Source organism: Anomalospiza imberbis, chromosome 3, assembly GCF_031753505.1.
Source record: "Anomalospiza imberbis isolate Cuckoo-Finch-1a 21T00152 chromosome 3, ASM3175350v1, whole genome shotgun sequence".
Taxonomy (NCBI): Eukaryota; Metazoa; Chordata; class Aves; order Passeriformes; family Viduidae; genus Anomalospiza; species Anomalospiza imberbis.
In genome coordinates, this window is record NC_089683.1 from 95,707,110 (window position 1) to 95,727,912 (window position 20,803).

Below are 20,803 nucleotides of genomic sequence, written 5' to 3' on the forward strand. Positions count from 1 at the left end.
ATATAAAAACTCCTTCTACAAGGAAATATATTTAACATTTTTTTGTAATGACTACTTCAATGAAGAATTAAAAATATTTCTACCAATTTTGTTGTGTATGTCAGTCCTCTTATTCAGATTTTTTTCTTAACTTCATTTTGCATCACTGCAAGAAGCATGTTTGAAGTATACCTAGATCAATCTTGAATTGTGATATACCCCTGATCGGGTATTACCAGCTTATTACTTCTTCAGATGGCATCTAAAATTATTAAAATACATTAGCATTCAAAAGAGAAATTTCTTGGTTTCAAAATCATATTGTGTTATACCAGCTATTTCAAGTAGAAAGATTTGTTAGAAAAGTGACAACTTGCCAAGAAAGCCTCAGTTCTCAAGACAGTCAAATCTGTTTCAGCAATTGTGACTGTTTGGGATATATGTTACATGATCCCCTAGAGTCAAGTTCTCACACTGAGGAATCAAGACAAAGATGAAAATATGACTTTGCATAAATCAAGCACTTTGGAGAATAGATTATCAAAATGTGTCAGACTTGGAAAGTTCATTGAATAGTTATATAACTAGACTGAGTTAATCTTTTTCCCATCAAAAAGCTGCCCCATTACATTCACACCAAAATTACATGATACTGCCATATAAAAAGAAGCAACAGCTTAATTTTTTTAGGGCTTTTTTTAAGGCCAAGAGAACAGTTTTCCAAGAAGACAAATTGTTTTCCAACATAGTTGGGACATTTTTTTCCCCTTCATTCCCAACAGCTCTAGACCACCTTCTCTCAAATATTGCACCTTTAAATAAAAGAACATGCAGAAGTGATTTATTGCTACGTTCAACATCCGAAGTCATCACAGAAGCGTTATTTTATATTTTTGTTTTAAACTGATCTCCCTGCAAAATCTAAGGCAGTTATTTAGTTTCTTCTGGCTCTTCACTTGATCATTTATGATTTAATTATGATACCAAAGGCACAGGGCACTTTCCCAGCGAAAATGTCATGTAGTACATTCCCTTGATTTCATCTGATTTTCAATGAAAACATTTCTTCATTTCTCATTTTCTTATGATACCCAGCAGTTACCAGCATGAAGACTTTCCTGAAAACATGATGTCTGCCATAATACACGATTCTTAATTTCATACACATAACACGGTAATGCACTCCCAGTATGTAGAATGTCCAGACTCAACTTCGGACTCTTAACCTAAATAAACTGAATATTTAGGCTGAGTAATTCTAGATGGTAATTTCACTAACAATGTAAGTTAAATGTCTGAATGACGGATACATTCTTCTTTTAAAAACTCAGAGCTTAAAAATCTGTGTCCAACCCGTAAAATATACTGATTACACTTAGAGAAGAAAATTACTAGGTGTCTTGCATTCATAAATCCTTCTCATTCAGCAAAATTAATTTTTAAACCTACTGAATTCTATTTTCTATACTGCTTTCAAGTGAGGTACCTAGTTATTTACTACAGTATAAATGAAGAAAATATGTATTTCCAGAATACTGAAATGCTCTGCACTCTGGAAAACACTAGGAATGAACTAACTGGGACCAAGGCTCTTCTTGATGGTGCAGAGCAATAGGGCAAGAGGCAATGGGCAGAAACTGATGCACAGGAGGTTCCACCTAAGCATGATTTGTGATTGTGACTGAACACTGGAACAGATTGCCCAGAGAGGTTCTGGAGTCTCATCACTAAAGATATTCAATGATCCTGTTACATGGGCTCAAGGATGAGACTGCCTGAGCAAAAATGCTGGACCAGATGATCCACCCTTCCAAGCTGACACATTCTGGGATTCTGTGATTTCCTCCCCACTAGTAAAGCTATTTCTTCTTCTGTCACCCTGCTTTGGGAGGAGATGGATAGGAATGGATTTCCAATGATTAATCACATTCTAAATCAAAGGAATGGCACTGAAATATACTCTGCTCCTCCATATACGAAAGCAAATGTCCACGCAGAAATTAATTCTGTTTTTAGCAGAGACTGGGAAGTTTGCATGGAAGAGTTCTGCAGTTAACGGAAACCTTAAAATTAACATGGCAGGGGAAAAACCCACAGTGGACTCCAGTTTACCTTTTGCTTTATTTTTCTTGCAAAGCATCTGTATTGTCAGTTCTTCCCCAGAAACAGCACTTCTGCTATCTTCAGGCCAATCCTTTAAAAGAAACAAACATGTAAATTACTGTAATGATATCTGTTAATGTTTTTTTAATAAGAAAAAATATATTCGTAAATGTTGTTAACTAGGAAAGTTAAACTCCACTTACCTTGGGTACCTCAAATGGAACAACCTGACCATTTTTCTCAAATATACTGGCAAGTAAAATTAGTGTCTTCTCACGAGGAACAATATTTTCTTCTTGAATTTTAGTCCAAATAGCTTCAGCCTTTCCCCAGTCCTTGTTGCTCTCTGAAACAAGATTAAAAACTTCAGATAAAGTACATTTAGAATATACATCCATAACTAAGGTGAATCAAAATGATATCTTTGAAAAATAATTCACCAATTAATCATGTACTTCTGCTTCATACGATCATCAACTTGAAGTTTTAAATTATTTTAATACATAGAGAATGCCCAGAAAAAACCCTAAGGATTATAGGAATTTTCAGATAAATGAGAAATCAGCTCAAAAGTAGTGCAGAAGTGATCATTCCAGCTCATCAGTTCTATTGTTCTAGACTGTTAATTGAAATGTACATATGCATCACTGTACATAACTGCAAATAAACAGAAATCTGGACTTCATGAAAGAAAACAGGTCACTACCATTTAACTACATACAGCATGTGCTTTCCTGTTGCCTTTACATTTTCTAGCTTTGCAGTCACCGATTGTGAAGCATTTATGACTCTCAGACACTACCGATTTATACCCTGAAAAAAATGAGCTCTCTAAAGCAGAAATATCCTTCTCAATAAACTGCCTTGGCATTTCATTCAAATCAGGTTTTGGTCTCCTACTATACATGCATATCTTGTAAATTCTTCACTGATTCTTCAAGAGTCAGTCTCTCCTTACAAGAGCACAGCAAAGGGCAGAAGGTGACATTTGAAAGCTACAGCAATGGTGTATCGGAGAAAGATCAAATCCTGGATCAATCAGGTTGTTCAGAAAGGCTTTTTGATCTCCACTCTTGGAGGCACCCAAACTTTTACTAAACAAGGCTTTGATGTGATCTGACTTTGGAGCTATCCCATCTCCAGGGAACAGCCTAGGCTTAGACTCCTGAGGTTTTCTCCAGTATAAATTATTCTGTGATAACCAAATGCCTTATTTTCAACATTTTTGATTACTGCTTGAAGTAAATGGTAGGTTCTTTTTTCCTGTGCTTAAAATATATCTGAAGTTATGGTTTTGGTACACAATGACAGTCCTCCTGCAGTTGTGCATGGGGCAGCTTTGATAGGTAATCTAAAATAGTTGAAAGCAGGATTATGCGTAGCTTTTGTCTTTTATGGTGACAGAAACCCACAAATGTTTTCCACGTCTTTGAATAGATGGAATTGGTTCTGTCTTCTGAAAGAAGACAGAGAATTTTGCATGACAGAATTTGATGAATTGTATCTTCTTAGATTCTCTTCCTAGCAGGCACCCTGTCAGACTTAGTCATTGCCAGAGGTGAACAGAATGAGTGGAGAAATAGGAAGGCTCTTCCCCTGTTGAGACAAGATTGATTTTCAGGCCTACTTGATTTTTGCTGGTGAACCAGTATGTGTAAAGCCAGAATTAGGTAACACTACAGTTTTCTCTGAAGCTTTCCAAGGCTTCAGGAAACGAAAAGCAGCAAAATTCTGATGGGGTCTCTGATCGTATTTTTTTGGGGGCAAGTCATGTCTTCTCCTGCTATAGCTAAGTGCAGTAGGGAAGAGGCCTGCATTAAAAACACACATTAAGAACACCTAAAATGACTTCAAATTCAAAAGCAAGTTTTCCAGATATATCAAACACCAGTAATGTCTTAACAATATATAGATATATGTACATACATTACCAAAGTACACAGAAATCCCTGTAATGCTCTATGTCCCAATTTACTGTTTAGTGCTCCATACCCAACAGTACTCCATATCCAATCTTAACACAATGTATTTTTTCAGTACTTTAAAATAAATCTCCAAAATTTTAATCCTTTATAATACAGTACAATATACTGAATAACAAAACTAATATAGAAAACCACAGAAAAGAAGAATGGAAACCTCATAGATACATCCTACACTAAGTCTGTAGCAGAGAAATGAAGCTTCAGTTTTCAAGACTGTTTCATGGCTATAAATGATGCAGAAATTAGGTTGTGACAGGTGAAAAATAAGTAAACTAAAAAAATATATGCACCTTGCAGAACTAAATCCAGTAATAGGAGACCCCTGATTTTTGTCAGTTATGAAGATAATAGATGAGCAGACTTTCTTCTCTAAGCACATTGAAAGCCAAAACAGAATTAACTTTCAAATTATAACACCAGACAACAGCATGGATTGGAAAACTTGTACTACATAAGTCTATATATTACATCCATCCATACACACATACTATACTAAGTGTTCAGGTCTGCAGATGAAAAAAAAAAACAAACCCCTGACCTCTGCTCCCCCACAAGATGCCTCAGAAATTTTAGCCAGACTAATTGTGTATCAAGATATAGCTTCTCTCCAGGGTTATGTCCCATCTCCAACCACAAAGGAAAACAGAACACAAACAGGGATAAGATCTCAAGCTCACTTACCACACAGTTGGAGCAGGTGGTAGTACATCTCATCTCTATTGCATTCAAACAGATTTCGAGTTGATTCTACCAACTGCTCCAAAGTTTCCATCTTCAAAAAAGAAGGAAGAACACGTTATACCTCAGCCAAACAATTATTTTTCTATATATGTGTACATACGTGCTATGTGCATTTAGCTAAAATAGTATTTCTGTTTACGTATACACCACCATTAAGTTGACCTCACCAGCCTGTCACATGTCCTTTTACAAACATAAAAATCAAGCGAGAAAATACTTCAAAACAGTTTTTCTTGGAATAAAATGACAGTTCCATAGAACACATCATACAAGTCATACCTGTTTATTTAATATACACCTTTTTGCAAACCACTGCAATCTTCCAGAGTGTGCTCTCAAGCCAGGAGTCTGTAAAATATTTCCACAAGAAATACATTACTGCACATAGAACATTCTAAGGGAAAATAAACATAATACAGGTATTCATAATGAAAGTTCATAGCTATTGTTTGTTTTTTTTGAAATCTAAATGCAACTACAAGCTCACAAATAATCATATTAAGTTGCATTTATGAGACATAAAAATTGAAGCATCTTATTCACGACAGTGTCCTTTTTGGTTGTATACTGCTGAAATACACTTCAGATGAACTGAAACGTTAAATAACTTCTATCATCACATTAATAGGGTATTATTGCTGCTACCTATAGTAATCCTTTGTATTACTCCTGGTAAAGAATTACACCAATTTTTTCCAAACTGTCTTCACAATTAAATACTTGTTTTCAGCACCGCTGCAACTCAGCAGCTAGAGAACCATGCTTCTGAACTGCACCACCACCATTTGGTGATGTCAATATACTTACTGTACAGATGCCAGGTATAGTAACTGCAGGGCAATTCCTATTCCAGAACAGAAGGCTCAAGATTTACTCTTAAAGCTAAGACATTTAAGGCTTGCCCTTATGTGTGTGCACACAGAGGAACTGATGTGTAATTGTCAGCATGCCACAGTTCTTTGTGTTACTGACTTTTCCAGGTTGTGAGCCTTTGCTTACTCATTCCTTTGTTGTTTGAAGCAGACTGCAGCTACATGGTGGCTACACATGCTCAAAGAAAAAGTTTCAATCCTTGAAACTCCAACTAGTGTAGAAAACCACATTGTGCCTTCCCAGCACCATATGCCATAATCAAAACAGCAGTTCTTCAACTTAAGTAAATTCTTAAATAAAGATAGGAAAAGTCAATTTTTTTGAACAGACTTGTCACATATTCTACCTACTCCTGTCCAAAATATCTGAAAAAGGTTACAGCAAAATGTGTGCAAAGCATCCATCATTTTTAGCTCTTGGCCTTCCCTCCCACAGATACTTCGATTTCCTGGCTTTATACTGTCTTGTCTTAGCACAAATGTAATTTAGAGAGTGGACTCTGTTTTTCATTTCAAATGTCCAGATTCACATTAATATAGCTTAAAGTAATTCCATGGAAATGTCTTGTTCACCCCTACAGAGAAACATGTGTTTTGACTCTTGAAGGCTTTTAGATTTTAATACTGTATGAAATCTCTGCATTTTAAATGTGAAGTGCAACTTTAAAAATTTGAATGCCAGTTTGCACAAAAAAAGCAGTTTGAACAAAATGCTGTGAGAAATACTATGTTTCAGTTGCAAAACAGTAGAAACAATTACTATTGGAAATGTGAATTTACCTTTTCTTTTTTAAACACAGATAATTTCCTTCTCCTGTATTCTCCAAGTGCAGAATTACTACCCTTGCATCTTTCTGAAATAACTCAGCATACACCAGAGAACCAGCAGGCAAAATTTCAATGAAAACTCTAAAATTTTGCTAAATATATAGCAAACAATGTTCTTCAGAGTAAATGTTGGGCCATAAAATCCTACCAATTACCCAACCATTCTATGAAGTCAGCATAAGGGTTTGCTAAAACAGGATGCTTATCCCACAGCTCCTCAACATGGAGCATCTCTGGGTGTTCAGCTGTACTGTTAGAATAGGCTAGCCCAGACGGTTACAGAAAAATTGTGTCTTCCCACATATTCAAAGCGGTACATATAAACACAGCTTTCCAGGTACGTGCTTTTTTCCCAATTAGCTGCTCGTTTGGGTTTTTTCCCCTCCCCACAGTTACTTATATTTATAGGTACCTGTTCAGTGCTTTTTTTAAGATCTACTAAGCAGTTTCACATAAAATATGCCGAAAACTAAGTCAAGAATTAACATCTTACACAACAGGCTCTTGATACACAACAGGCTCTTGAAAATGAAAAAGAAATAAGTATGTTGCCTGCATTTGTAGCTAATCCTCTTTAGGACATGGTAAAATTCAAATGCTGAATTCACTTACAATTTCCAATATCACTGCTGATCCGAATGCCAATGAACTCAACAGCTCGAAAGCTACAAACTTTTTATAGTAAATCCTTTCCTGTTCAGAAATGATTGATGTGTCTGTCACTACAAGGACAGCTGAGTTATACAACAGATATCCTTGTGTTTCATTTTGAAATTGAGAAGTGTTTTCACATACTGCAGGTCTCAATCATCAAAAGAACATCTAGGTCAGATTAACTAAATCTCCAGGGCTTGCCTGATAGTCCACATTTGTAGCTTATCCTTTACAATCTTAGGGAATTTTAAACACTGCATTTAGCAGCAAGCAGTGTTTCTACAATACAGCAGACTAACAAGAAGAATAACAGAATGCAAGGAATAAAGAAAAATTAAGTAAAAAGCTATAATTACTCTTCCAAATTCCCATTTACAATTTTGATCGTGCTTGTTTCAATGGACTAAGTAATAAAAAAAAACCTTATCAAGTCTTAGTGGTTTCTTTGTTTTGTTGGGGATTTTTTTTGTTACAGTCTCTCATGCAATTCATCCAGCATATAAACCAAACATGGATTTCTGTATTTTACATTATTTTGTAATATAAGACAGTTGTACTGTACCAAATCAAATCTTGTTATCCTCTCTATGACAATAACTACAGGAGAATATAAAATGTCAGAAAACACAGCAATATTTTCCTTTTAGTGCTCTTCCACTCTGCAACTACCTGAGGTTCAGTGGATCACACTGGTTCTAGTAAGTTATTTCTCTTCCATGAGCTCATCTAGTTGCCCCTGAGACCCCTTAAGATTTATCATATTCAGAAGATCTTTTGGCAATGGGCTGCCTCCACCACCTTCTGCAGAGAACAACCAAAGTACTACCACTTTTGATTATTTTCAGCGTAACTACTACTGGCTTGAATTTTGTATTAGAAGACAATATATAATTGATTTTTCTTTATTATCTCAATTTCATACTAGCTTAATGATCACTATATAAAACCATTCCCTGATTCTTCTCTAGGCTAAGCAGAATTCAGCTACTTCATCGTATCTCCTATAGAAATCAGTCCAGAGTTTTGATCAAAACTTATACATGATGTGATACTTGGGGGGACCTACACAGGGCCAGGAGCAGGACTCGATGATGCTTATGGGACCCTTCCAACTCAGCATATTCTGTGATTCTGTAACAATTACACTTATTCTACACTTACACCCACACCAATTTCCTCACTGATCCTACACCTTCACACACAATTAGGAACACTAAGCAGAAAGGGATAAATATGCTGCATCTTCGGAAGAACTCCTGTCAAGCAGCACTCAAAAATCATGCAACAGTCCTAACACACTGAAAGCATTTGATTTGTTCTCCTCCTTCTGAGAACCAGTCACTTCAGGTGATTGAAGGGGTCTAATCAGCAGATTTTCTGTACTAGCAGTTTTATTTGAGCTAATTTCTACCTATTACAGCTGAAAGAAAACAGATTGTCTGGAAAAATACTGACCTGTCAGAGAGGAATCTATTAGATGTTTTTACAGATTTTAAATTAATGATAGAAATACTCAAATTCTGTTTACATTAGTATTCTGTAACCGCTACAGCCAATAGAGCCATACTGGTTTTTGCTTTCAAAAAAGCTTTTCTAACAAAAAAGTTTTTAAAATTATAGACATATGAAAATATTTACTTACTCCTCTCCACCTGCCTAAACCAAACCTTTTTTCTTTAAACACAAAACTTACAGAGAAAAACCACAAAAGACAACATACATACCAGAAGCCCTGAGTGCTATTCAAAAAGATGACTTTCGGCAAACTAAGAGTTGAGAACTGCCCCAAAATAGTGCCACTTTTGCTGGCTTAGGTTGCATAGCTGTTTAAAAACCAGCAGCAGCATTTTTCATTTGGCATATATGTGACATGAGATGGAGAGCTTCTATTTTAACCTTGCAACACTGCACGTTCACAAATGACTACTGTGCCTGTTTGGCAAAGTAATTCTTACATATAGCAGTCACTTACTCTAGCCTTTCATAACTGCACTGTGAATAACACATCAATTCTAACTATTCAAGTTTAACCCCAACCACCTTACCTAGTTTTACGTTTACTTCAAAATTTCTGCATTTTGTTTGCAAAAAGTTAAATCTTTTCTTAGGGAAACAGTTCTACTATAATTACTAATTCAAACATATTGGAAAGAAACAGCCAAATTTTATAAAAGCCACCCATGTTGCACTTCCCATTGGTATTCTTTGGAAGGATAGATTCATTCATTCCTCTCTTTGCAGATCAAAAAGCCAGTAATAGTAAGAGACAGCTAATGCTGCTAAAGGAAGAAGAACATTTCATGAAGAGTTACATCAGCAGCAATAACAGACTTATGCTACCAGTACCAGAACCAGTTACTGAGATTTAGATGCCAAAGCAATGTCTTGCAGGAAAATGCGTTACTTCTCCAAGCAGACAGCCTTGGGCAGACAGCTATAAGAACTGATGTGTGTCATTCCTAACAGCTCTCTCCAACATAAGCACCATGGAAAACAGAACACGTGATGGGAAGTTCTTAATTTAAAGGCAGATTTTTCCCTGATTCCACAAAAATGTCTATGAAAATCTCATTAACTCCATACAGCTTTAATGAAGCCTGGGATATTTTTGCATGGCAGGTTATTTGAAGAAAGCTGTTTACAACATAAACACTGGATGTTTTCCTTGAATCTTCCCCTAAGTTAAAACTTGTAGCAGAAGTCCTCACTTCCACTAAGCAGTAGGTGCACTTCTTAATCAGAAAGTCAGAAGAGCATATATAAAGTTTCTGTACCTTATGCAGCCATCCTAGTCTAGTTATTGAATGAGATGGTTAAAACTATTTTACACTATTATTTTATTTCTCCTGCTAAACACTCTTTTACTTTCAAATAACAATGCATTAGTTTTTTAAAAATACCAATTAACATATTTACATTATTTTTAAAAATAATCTTACATCTTGAGTTCATATGTATGCAGGTATACCACTTTGCTGTATTTCTCCCACTATAGTCTTCATAGCAAAGCCTAAGTGAAGAATCATTGTGGAATATACAGGAAAAAACCCTATTTTGATTATTGGCTCTGAACTTTTATGCAAAAGTCCAGAAGCTCACAAAATATCCAGCTTTAGAGAGTGAGTGATCTAAAAATAATCTGTGCATCAAAAAGCATCTTTCTTGTTGCAGTCATATCAACTGTCCAATAAAACATATTAGTGCTCTCCTAGCTCAGCTTTTATTTAAGTCATTGTACTACCAGCAAGACATTACAGCTACGGCTGTTTATGGCTGGCAATAGAAGCAATACTTTTTCTACAGGTTCATTTTCCACTTTGAAAGAAGTTTAGATCTCAATGATTTCAAAAATGGTTTCTTTGGTGATGGCACAGAAAGATACCCTCACTCACTTTACTCTTTCTAAACAAAAGAAGACCTTGCAAACTCTCTAAAAAAATAAGTAATTTCTTTTCTTATTTATGAGCAATTTTGTCAAGAAATAAATATGACTAAACAAAATACAACTCCCGTACAATACAGACTTCTTTATGAAGAAACTCATCTAAAATAAGTGGACTCTCGTTCAACTTTTTGGGCAAGGGATAACTGCATGTAAGCTTGAAAATAATTATATCTGTACCTTCAATTTGTCTACTTTTCATGTTTGATAATGAGGGCAGGTACTCTAATGCAGTACTGGAATATCAAAACTTATAAGCTGTTCCACAGCAAGTCATGCCTTCAAAGCCTACTCAGCCAAAGTGTATTTGATATTTCATCTGCAGTACCAGATATTTAATGAAAGACAAAGGGACACTTGTCTACACATCTATCCTCACTAACAATTCTCCTGAGACTGATAAGAATTCAAGCTAATGCTCTCCTTTCTGCCTATTCTACAACCACACAAAGTAGCAACCAGTAGATTTCACTTGTAAAAAAGCAGCAGTAGCTCACAGTAAGAAAATACAAAGCTTACAGTCTCCACTGGGCAAGTTTGTACTGTTGGTTTGTGGCTTTTTTCTTCCTACATATGTATTTGCTTCAAAGCCTCTGTCAGTTTCAGAGTTCACGGACTTTACCAGTGCAAGTATCTGTTGAGTAAATACTCATGATTTTATTTATTTCACTTGAAAGAGGAATATACGCTGCTTTATGTTAGGCAAACATTGATAAAAATGTCAGGCAACTTCATTATTTTCCAAAAATACTAAAATAAAAGTAGGATAGAGTTCTACAACTTTATCATTCCTCAAGTCAAGTGAAACTGATGTACATTTAATCACTATTGGAATATTCTACATTTAACAGTAAGTTTTCCAAGATAAATTATGTGGTGAAATATTATAACAAAAAAATTAGCAGACATTCCCAATAATAACCACACTGGAAGAAAAGGTGACACAAAAACTCTGCTTAAAACAAAGTCCCCAACAACAAGTCCTCTATCCTAGACTCAGAGCAAAGATTTGCTCTTGGCCTTGTCATGTGGTTTTACAGTGCATGATGAATGAAAAAAAAAGCATTATAAACTTCTTCCTTCTAACACGAAGTCCCTGGAGCTAAGAAAAGATGCACAGATATTGCCATAATCCCACATTCTGAACACATTACTGTCTTCCTTTTGGGAAGGAATTTTTTCAGTAGTCATCTCCTTTACCAAATTTACTTATTTGAAATATATCCCTTCCCCGTAAGAAAGGAATACTTAAGAACTTCTAAATAACGTGCACTGAATTAGTAAGAACCCCTTTTTAAATTAACCTAAATACATTGATGCATGGAAAGAAAATCCAAGTTCACTAATAACTAACTGCATCAGAGTCCAGTTTCAGAAGCAGAAGTAAATTATTTTATTGGACTAATAGGACACAATAGCAATAATTAAAAAAATTAATATTTTCTTGTAATTATAGGGCTCGCATGCTTAAAAGCTCTTTCTCCTCCATCTCAGTTGTATACAGTTACTCTAATAAAAGCTATTACACCCCCTACAAACTATTCCTAAATCTCAGACCACCATTATCTAATACAACCCTGTTCACAAACATTTACATTTTGTTTTAATCACCTCCACTCTTTTCTCAACAGGACCAAAATTAAGTCTTTGTAAATAAATTCAGACACCAGATATAACCATCACTAAATTACACATAACTGATGCACCCCCCTCACTCCCCCAACCCTGCTGTCACAAATCAAGAAAGCATCTTCTCCTGGTAGTTCATCTCCAGTATAAAATCAGCAGGACGCAATGTTATGATGCAGACTCTTAAAAAAAGCAATCTGGATGAAAGAAGGTTGTAATCTCCCAATATCATGTAGAAATATTCTCATTGTTTTTATGGCAGATTAAATCCAATGGCAACTGGTATCTTGAGGTCAGCTGACAATGAATGTTACAATTCTTTGCTTAAATCTATTTACCTCTTAAATTAACTTGACATCTGTTGATAGATATATTCCTGTACACTGAACTCACTCAAACCCAGTTCTTTTGTCAGGTCCCAGACTGCAGCAGCAAATGCCTTTTCTTACATTTCTTCATAATGGAACACATTTTGTTAAGCTATTTCACAAACATTTGTTCCTGAATTCTTCACACTAATGTTTCGAGATATGTGGGACATGGTATGATAAATTTAATTATCAAATATAAACAACATATTTAGTATGAGAGTAGATGAAGATAGTATCACACTTGATTAAAATTTAGTTAAAAGGATTCTGAAGCCATGCAGTATCCATGGCCATTTTCAAGGAAGGCTCCTCCAGTGGAAACAAAATACACAGGTTGAACTTCTACCAAAAAAACTCTGCCACACAGTTCTGAGATGTTTCCCTGTATTCCAATCTTCTTTGCCTTCATTTCCAGCAAAACCTAAACCAAAGCAGGAATGAGAGTTTTCACTCTTTCATTGAAGGAGCAAATGAACAGCTGTTATTTAAACAGCCCATGTGATTTGATCAAGAAAGATGTCAAGACTCATCTGTCAAACAACATCAAGACAGTGGAATACTGCTACCAACTCCTACTTCCTATCAGAGAAATCCGTAAGCTCCCAATGAAAAAGTCAAGTGACCAGATACCTTTCTGAACAGCGTGCTTGTTTTGGTTTATTCAGGTACGTATTTTACTGTGCGTTGAAACTTCATTTAAAGTGCAATGATTTTATTGATACAGTGCAGAAATGGTTTAACATCAGTTTAATACCTTGCCTACTCAGTCACTGGAATGAAGTGTTCACTTCTGCTCCATGAAAACATGGTTCAGACTTTCAGTAAGCAGATTTCTAGATGGGCTTTGCTTGACCCTCTGCTGCAGAACTGTTACAGTACTAAAAGAGATACAAATCTTTTCAGAAAAAGCCAAGAGTGGACATGGGCTGCATTACACACTGTTTCAATGGGTATTTAAATAGCTGCATTTAGCATGAGTAATGAAGGAAAAAGGGTGAGTCTAGAACTACTCAATCATCATGAATGCAAAACAGCTGCACGTTATGAGATCCTGGTGAAAAATTCAGAGATGACCTAAAAATTAAATCCAACAAAAATGGCAGACATCAACTATATTTTAACTACAGTAAGTAGTGAAATCTGTAAACCTTCATGCAGCATGAAAACAAACAGAGTAACAGTTGAATAGGGGAATAAATAAATTCCTCCAAGGTGGTGTAACGTTCCCTTTTTTACTCTACTCTTCTGGATGACCTTCCCATTACTAGAGATATTAAGCACCTGCTTAATGAAGTGGTAATCAACAGCTGAGTAAACAAAAGGGACTTTTAACTATTCAGTAAAGGCAACAGGTCAGAAGCTGAGAGATTTGGTGGACTAGGCTCTAAAATACTCTTTTACCATTTATATACCAGACTTAGAAGAATGTAAGGCCAAACAATTCTAGATTCTCTCCACATAATTATGTAAGACCTCTCTCCGGGAGGAGATCCAATTAAATATTTTTGAAATAAGAAAACATTTCAGAGGATAGATCAGTATTTTTTAGAAGGTACTTTTTCCCTAATCCTATTTATGGAAAATTCACATCCCTTTCTTTTAGCCTACATTAGTTTTAATGTAGTTTAGTTTAGTTAAAGGCAAAACATACTGGCCTAATTTTCTTCCTTTTTTCTTTATGAAAAACAAAATTCAGGGACAAAAGGCAATTAAGCTGCCTTTCTAAGTAAGGGAAAAAATCCTAAGTATCCAGAGCTAGATTTGATGACATCGAAGTCATGCTGTGCCCATCCAAGGGAAAGCAAGCTAGCATGTGACCTTGTGGTAAGGGGCAAGAAGAGAGATGTGCCAACTTTGTTTTGACATGATCATCTTTGAAGGACTCAAGACAAAAGCTAACTTATCTGTTGAGGTGCAATTAAGAAGACTAAATCATGTCTTGATGTACCCACTGGTAGAACTTTTTTTCAGTGTAAAGCAAAACAGCATCTACCAGCACAACTTTGGGGGCTCAGGAATCTCCAGGCACAGCTAGAATAAAATAGACTTACACTTTACAAAGCAGCCAAGGCTACCTTACCTGCAGCTATTGCCTCTGAGAACAAGCTTTTCAAGAGCTTAACAAGGCAGTTTAAGGATACTGCAAACTGTTACCTTATCACAAGAACCCCATGGCGCCTCAGGAACAGCATCTCCCCCTCAGCCTTCTCAAACACAACTTCTCTTCCAGTCAGCATCACCTCAGAAGAGGCTCCTATTACCAAATTACCACATGCTTCAGTCTAGCCATTCTAGCATGGGTCAGACAAGGCAGGAAAACTTCCATTTCATCTCCAGATATCTGGTGTTCAGATTTATGCCTAAACAGTTGTGGTTATTTGTGGTGACTCATGATCAATCACCAAATACTGAATACCTGCAGAGAGAATCCGGTGTGTTTTAAGAAAACGACAAGAGTTTCAGTGCCCCGACAATTTGATAACTTGCTTATTATCCAATTCACAATTGCAGAGCTCCAGACACCAATAGAAATTCTGAGAAATTAAATGCCAATATCAAAGAAAGAGCTGCTAAATCACATGATGTAAATTTTGCTCATTTAGCTTTAATTTTACTTCCAAATCTCAGATTTCATACTTTCACCTCCTATATGCTTTAATCACTGTAAAAAGAACTCAACTCCTTAGTGTCATCTGCTGTCAGACACTGATATTTCTGTTCTTCTGTATTATCAGATTTGAGCTCCAAAACACCCTCTCAGAACAAAAATACCAATGTTTCAACACTGTGCTTAGCAATATCTACACACCCCACAGCAGGACAGTATTGTTCCACCACAGACAAACAAACAGATCTTCAGTTACGATTTTTTAAATGCAAGAATTCCATTAGACAATTCAAGCAGGGATAGCTGGTATTTCAGATATTCTAAGGGGAACTAGGAGAAAAAGCATTCTTTGTCTCAGGAAGGAAAAAAAAACCCCAAAAATTAGGTTACAGTTTTTTTATGTGCATAACACAAAAATGTGCAGGACAAACTATTACTTTTTCTACAAGACGCTCCCATACATTAAGTGAAAAACTTATGCAGCATTTTAAAAGCATACAACATGTTAAGAAGAAAAAATAATCACAATCTGGGCAGACTCTGCAGCTGCCCCTTTGACTTATCAATTTCAGTAAGCACAATTTCAATCAAGTCTAGATAAAATATACTAATCCTAAATAGACCAAGTTTGTCACCTACCACTTCCTATAAGCTGCTTACTATCCTGAAAAAGGGAGAGAGAGAAGAAATGCTAAATTAAATGCCAAACAGTAGCAGACAGCGCTTGTTTGGCTGATTAACTTGTAGACAAGCATTACAAATAAATCTGAGAATGGTCTGCAGCAAATTAAATTCCAGTGCTTTTAAGAACAAAGAATTCCTTCGGAAAGAGGATTAGCAACTTTACACCCAGGAATGCCAGTTTAATTTAATTGTTCCACAATCCGATATTTAATATGCAAATATCATTTTGATATATAAGAGCAAATTTGAAAAAGTAAGGAAACTATTTCAATGTACAAGACGACTGTCTCTCTTCTGAACTGTAATTATACAAAATAAAGCTGGCCGAGGGTTTTTTATTACTGGGATTGCATTCTATTAAAGTGAATCAGAACAAGACTAATTAAAGGTTAAAAACTTTAAATGTTTCTAATTAAGAGTCTAAATAGCTGCACGATTAAAGTACTGTAGTTAAAATCCCACCTCAATGACCTTCTTGGCCTCTTTGTATTTTCCTGTTTGCAAGAAGGCGAAGAAGAGATCGTAAAGAGCCATCATGTCACCATATTCTCTGCTTACAAAATCTGAAACTAAAGACAGAATAAAACTCATTAATTTACTCAATATATTGAAGCATTTCAATATTTATGTCAGACATTCCTAAGACCAATATTTTCCAAGCCTCATAAAAGATAAGCTATAGAGGGATAATTTTGAAACAAACAGAATGATTATAACACAATTTGTTGTAGCTTTGTGGTTGAGCATATGTTAAATGTTTTTCTGCATGACATACTGAACTATGTTCAACAAAACAGACTATATTGGCATTCTCTCCTCATAGAAAGTGAGGATATATGGTTTGTGAACTGCACAGCGATTTGAAAAACAGATGTATTGTTTTGTTATTGTGATGTATTACTATTAATTTGTATTACAATTAATTGGTTGCTTAATAGTAACATACATAGATAGAACAAGTATTAGCACTAATCTTGGAGAGCTCAGTGATGTACTATAGAAACAGAGCTGTTCCGTGTCTGAAGAATGTAGGCATCATATTAGTGCTTTAAAGTTTATATATAAAGGACAAACATTTTTTTGTTCTTTCAACTGAAAGAAAGAATATACAAATCCTGGGAGAAAAACACCCAAAAAACACTTCATATTAGCAGACAGCATTTGACTACATGCAACTAACCCTTCTGCAGAAGATCAGCATCTCCTTTTTCTACCAGCTTACAGCAGATGTTATGAAGTTGAAGAATTTTACCATACTTCTTGTAACAGCTCATTAAAGCTTCCAGAGCTGCAGGCATGTCCTCCCTTGTGGAATGAAACAAAACAAGAACAAAAACTTTCTGAGCAGGAGCAATCCATGCTGAAACCACTATTATCTTGAAAATTTCACAGAAAATTCATTTAGCAGTCTATAATCCAAGTGTTTATTCCCCCAAGTCTTATTGTTTTTGATTCCATGACCACTGTTCACTACAAATTAGCCAAAGGTGTGAATGTTCCTCAGCATCAGATGCACTTAATTTTTGAGCAATATTCTTAAGCTATGCCATGTCCTATCTTGACAAAACACAAACTCCATGGAAAATTCGCTTAAGTGTTTAACAGCTTTCTTTTTCTCATTTGCAAGTAATACCACGTACACTCTATTACCTCTATGTCTATGTTTAGGCATTTCCAATTTTTAAGTTCTTCACAATTATTGCACAATATTTTGTTTCAGTAGAGGTCACCAGAGTTAAGATAACCACAGCTCATTAGATTGCTTTATACTGGTTTTACACCTTAGAGTGCCTGTAAATCATCTGATGTCCATTCCACCACAATGGAAGGACTATAGCATTATTCTGTTCTAGATGAAAATCAGAATCCAACAGATATTTTCTACTTTAAAAAATACAATTTTTGCAGTTAATTCAACAATATAGTATGGTACCAAAATGTGTTTTATGCTGGCCTACCCACATCAGAAAAATGGCACTAGTGTAAATCCATATAATGGTAAATAAGTGTACAAGATGGCATTAAATGCATTTTGTCAGGAGCCTTTCAGCTGTAAGTAGAAGTAACACACAGAATATTTCCATTTTTGGTACCTCAATCCTTCACTGAATCTTCCCCTACGTATACACTGTTAACACCTTCAGAAGTAGACATAACTAAAATGCAAAACTGGAAAGTCATAAAAACAATCACAGTAACAACAAATATAAAATAACCTTCCATACTGTATAACTAACTGTACTTAATCATCTGCTGTAGACCTTTTTTTCAAAGGATTACAACCCAATCTTGAAACAAAACCAAACAAAAGAAAGCAAGAACACCAGAAACAACCAAGGACAACCATAGAAACACTGGTAAAACAGTATGTCAAGTCATTATTTGAAGGGTAAGGTTTAAGCTGAAACAAACCAAGACCACACACACAAAATGTAAGTAGCCAGGCAGTCAGTAAGACTGCATTTTAGATTCTAAGAGACTTATTTGATACGAATGATGTAAGTTACCAAAGGAAAAAAAGAATTTAAAAATCACTTAACTACAGCAGCTGAAAGGCTGACTTGAAATAATGATTTAACATTCCCGAAGCAACATTCTGAAGCATGATGAAAATATTATTTTTCATCAACAAAACCTTCACAAATCAAGATATTACTGTTAAAACAAGCCAAATTCAGATGTCCTCTCCTCACACTGCATTTCTTGTGCAGCACAGATTTTGCTTTTTCAAAGAAAAACTAACTAAACTACCATGTACTACTATCATTATCTAAGCTAATATTTTACAAAATTTTAACAGTAAAACACAGAAGAAGAATTAATTTTATTCAGTAATACTGGCATTCTTTAAAAGAACCTAAGATAATGGATTTCTACCTTATCCCCCTTACTGAGCCCTGTTTACAGTGCATCTTCTGGCACCCCATGGAGTCATTTGAATTTTTGTCATTTGGGGTGAAGACTAAATTACAGGTTAATTTCAAAACTGCAAGTAGATGTTGCAGGCTAGATTACTGTCATAAAAGCGAAATACTATGGTAGTTACCGTAGTCAGATATAAAGATTTATATAATCAGTATTTTTCTCCTGCTTTAGATGCAAGTTCAGTTAACATCTAGAAAAAAAAAACAGTTTTACAGAAAACTATTCAATTTCTAAGGAGGCACAATAACATTTATACATTCAAATTAAAGTTTTCAATGATAAATCTAGCTTTTCAGACTGATGCTCAAACAGCTATAGTATTGTCTTGGTGTTATTCCTAAAGGATTAAAGTGACTGTTTTTAGGTCAAAGCTATCAATAAATCAATGAATAATTGGAATGTCATTCAAGCAGTAGCATTAACAGTTTTCTAGTCTCTACATGTATACTGCTGAAAGCATTAATACTGCACATGCAGAGAAAAAAAGTCAGCAAAGACCCGAGACAAAAATAAATTGAAATATTGTACTTGTTACTGGGACCTACTGCTCAAAGGAGCCAAGTTTGTGTTTAAGGAGTACTGTATCTTACACACTGATGGACTGTTATAACTGTTTTTAATCTACTAAAATCAGATATATTTGTTCAGTTGCATTCAATCAATCAACCAGTCATCCACAGTTTACCAGAGAACGGGGTTTATAGAACATATAAATACTAAAACTGGCAGAGACAAATATAAAGCAATAAAACATAGAGAAGTTCTGATTCGACAAATTGTTGGTACCACTACTGTAAAGAAAAAATTATCAAGCTTATGCTTGTACTTGAGCTTCTATAATTTAACCATCTGCAGTATTTTTTAACTGTCACAAACTGCAGTTAATTCCAAGTAAATACCAGCAGCTACTTTTGTAAGCAGTTTTTACAGTCCTTTTAGAAAATGAAAAATAAGGAACTCACTGTAGGCTTCAAATTTCAAGCAGATGTAACATTTTAATGTGTTTCTTGAAACAATTATAATAAAAAGAGCTGCACAAAAGAGAATTTCTACATTTTTGAGAAAATGCTTTCAGAGACAATGATTTTAAACTAACAAACAGCTGTACATTTGAAAGTATTTGGGAGTCTTTCTGTTCAGAAGTTATGCATGTCAAACACCCTTTTATCCTCCCAAAGGATACTTACTACTCTAAGACATTAAAAGCCTTGTCTAAAATTACTATTTAATTAATACGGTTCAAGTCAAAAAGGAAAAAAAAATATCCCATATATTCATAGCCATGTTGGAAAAATCGGATTTCCAGCATCAGTTTGGAATAAACAGTATTTAAAGCGTGAACATAGACCATCCATGCTTCATTTTGAGTTGGCCAGATACTACAGCTTTAAGTCACTCACAAATATTATCTGTTCAAGACTAAGACCTGTTCCACTTAAAGATTAGGTGTATTTTTCTGGCACTTTGAAACTTGCTCTTTTAAAAAAAAGAAGATATACTCTTTTTTTTGAATGACAGAAGAAGCCTTAGCCACAAGTACATTCTGCTTGGCCTTTATGCAGCCTCAGAAGCATCCTATTTTGGCATTATTTTTATTTTCCAGCTAAAGCGAACTTCAGGTTAAGATACCAAGTTTTTTGAATCTTTTCTGTTTAGAATGGCTACGAAGTCCAAGGTATTATGGGTCCAATCTTCCAAAGTATTTGTGTGGGCAATTTTAATCACACAAAGCTATCTGAAGAGCCAAAATAACTCAGTGGAAGGACACTCTGTAGCAGGACTAGCTGTACTATTCCCCCATATTTCAGTCCCCCTCACTTTCAACAAGCCCCTCCCCTCTTGCTTAAAGAACGTAGCACTAAATCTAACCCTTTTACTTGTAATAAACAACTTTCCCAACCAGCGAGTCTGCCTGATAAAAATAAGACTCCAAATATTGATTTTAATTGGAATGAAGTGCTGCAACATTATGCATAAAGCTT

The 20,803-nt window shown here is 35.3% G+C and overlaps 1 protein-coding gene across 1 annotated transcript in view; it reads right to left on the bottom strand.

The window, feature by feature from the left end:
* Positions 1–1,894: 1,894 nt before the first annotated feature.
* LRPPRC (leucine rich pentatricopeptide repeat containing) overlaps positions 1,895–20,803 on the bottom strand; it is a 53,006-nt gene continuing 34,097 nt past the window's right edge. The window contains exons 23-28 of the mRNA XM_068185856.1: positions 17,077–17,201; positions 16,359–16,465; positions 5,088–5,156; positions 4,749–4,839; positions 2,286–2,428; positions 1,895–2,173 (exon numbers count right to left, since the gene is read on the bottom strand). Coding sequence (XP_068041957.1) covers positions 1,910–2,173; positions 2,286–2,428; positions 4,749–4,839; positions 5,088–5,156; positions 16,359–16,465; positions 17,077–17,201 — 799 coding nt within the window. The 3' untranslated portion in view covers positions 1,895–1,909. The remainder of the gene's footprint in view (positions 2,174–2,285; positions 2,429–4,748; positions 4,840–5,087; positions 5,157–16,358; positions 16,466–17,076; positions 17,202–20,803) is intronic.